This window comes from Vigna radiata, chromosome 1 (genome assembly GCF_000741045.1).
Source record: "Vigna radiata var. radiata cultivar VC1973A chromosome 1, Vradiata_ver6, whole genome shotgun sequence".
Classification (NCBI taxonomy): domain Eukaryota; kingdom Viridiplantae; phylum Streptophyta; class Magnoliopsida; order Fabales; family Fabaceae; genus Vigna; species Vigna radiata.
Window position 1 is genome coordinate 549,388 of NC_028351.1, and position 749 is coordinate 550,136.

Consider the following 749-nt stretch of genomic DNA (forward strand, 5'->3'; position numbering starts at 1 on the left):
TGATCTCTCTTAATAAAAATATTGACCTCTTTATGAAACATATCTGACGTCGGAGTGTCTTCTACAGGTCAACTCCCAATCGGGAAGGATTACATGGAGAACTGGACGATCGGAGCATAGCAAGGAAGGACGACCGACCCAGACAAATGTTACCGAAACAAATAATAATAAATTAAAGATGAAAAATAGCAACACTATTAAACCTACCAACGCCAAAGAAAATATTATGAAAGTAATACATTGATGATAGTTTTTATTTATTTGATAAGTTTAATTGAAAGGAAGTTAATTGCCACAGTAACCACCAGGTCCTCCAAAAAAGAGAAATGTACCATAGTAGTAATCTGGGTATCTAACATTATAACAATTAGGTCTGTCAATGAAGAAACGAGTATCTGATGGATGAATCATTTCACGACTATTTCTTGATGAATCTTGAATAACCACATGTTTAAAGAAACAAGCATGAGTAGCATTGTCATCATTAGGATATCCTGCCCCCATTACAGGACTACGAGTATCAACACGAGTTCCTGTTCTTCCACCCCACCCTACTTCATCAGCTGAACTCATGTTCGAGAACAATTTTATTGGAAAATATCCAATAAATTGAGATCCTATCTTTAACCACCAATTTTTTGTCACTGGATCCTGAAAACATACACACACTTTTATGAAATATATATATATATATATATATATATATATATATATATATATATATATATATATATATATATATATATATA

At 32.2% G+C, this 749-nt stretch overlaps 1 protein-coding gene across 1 annotated transcript in view; it reads right to left on the minus strand.

Annotated features, from left to right (window-relative positions):
* Positions 1-285: 285 nt before the first annotated feature.
* Positions 286-749, minus strand: part of LOC111242345 — a 5,453-nt gene continuing 4,989 nt past the window's right edge. The window contains exon 7 of the mRNA XM_022785142.1: positions 286-563. Within this exon, the coding sequence (XP_022640863.1) occupies positions 286-563 (278 nt within the window). The remainder of the gene's footprint in view (positions 564-749) is intronic.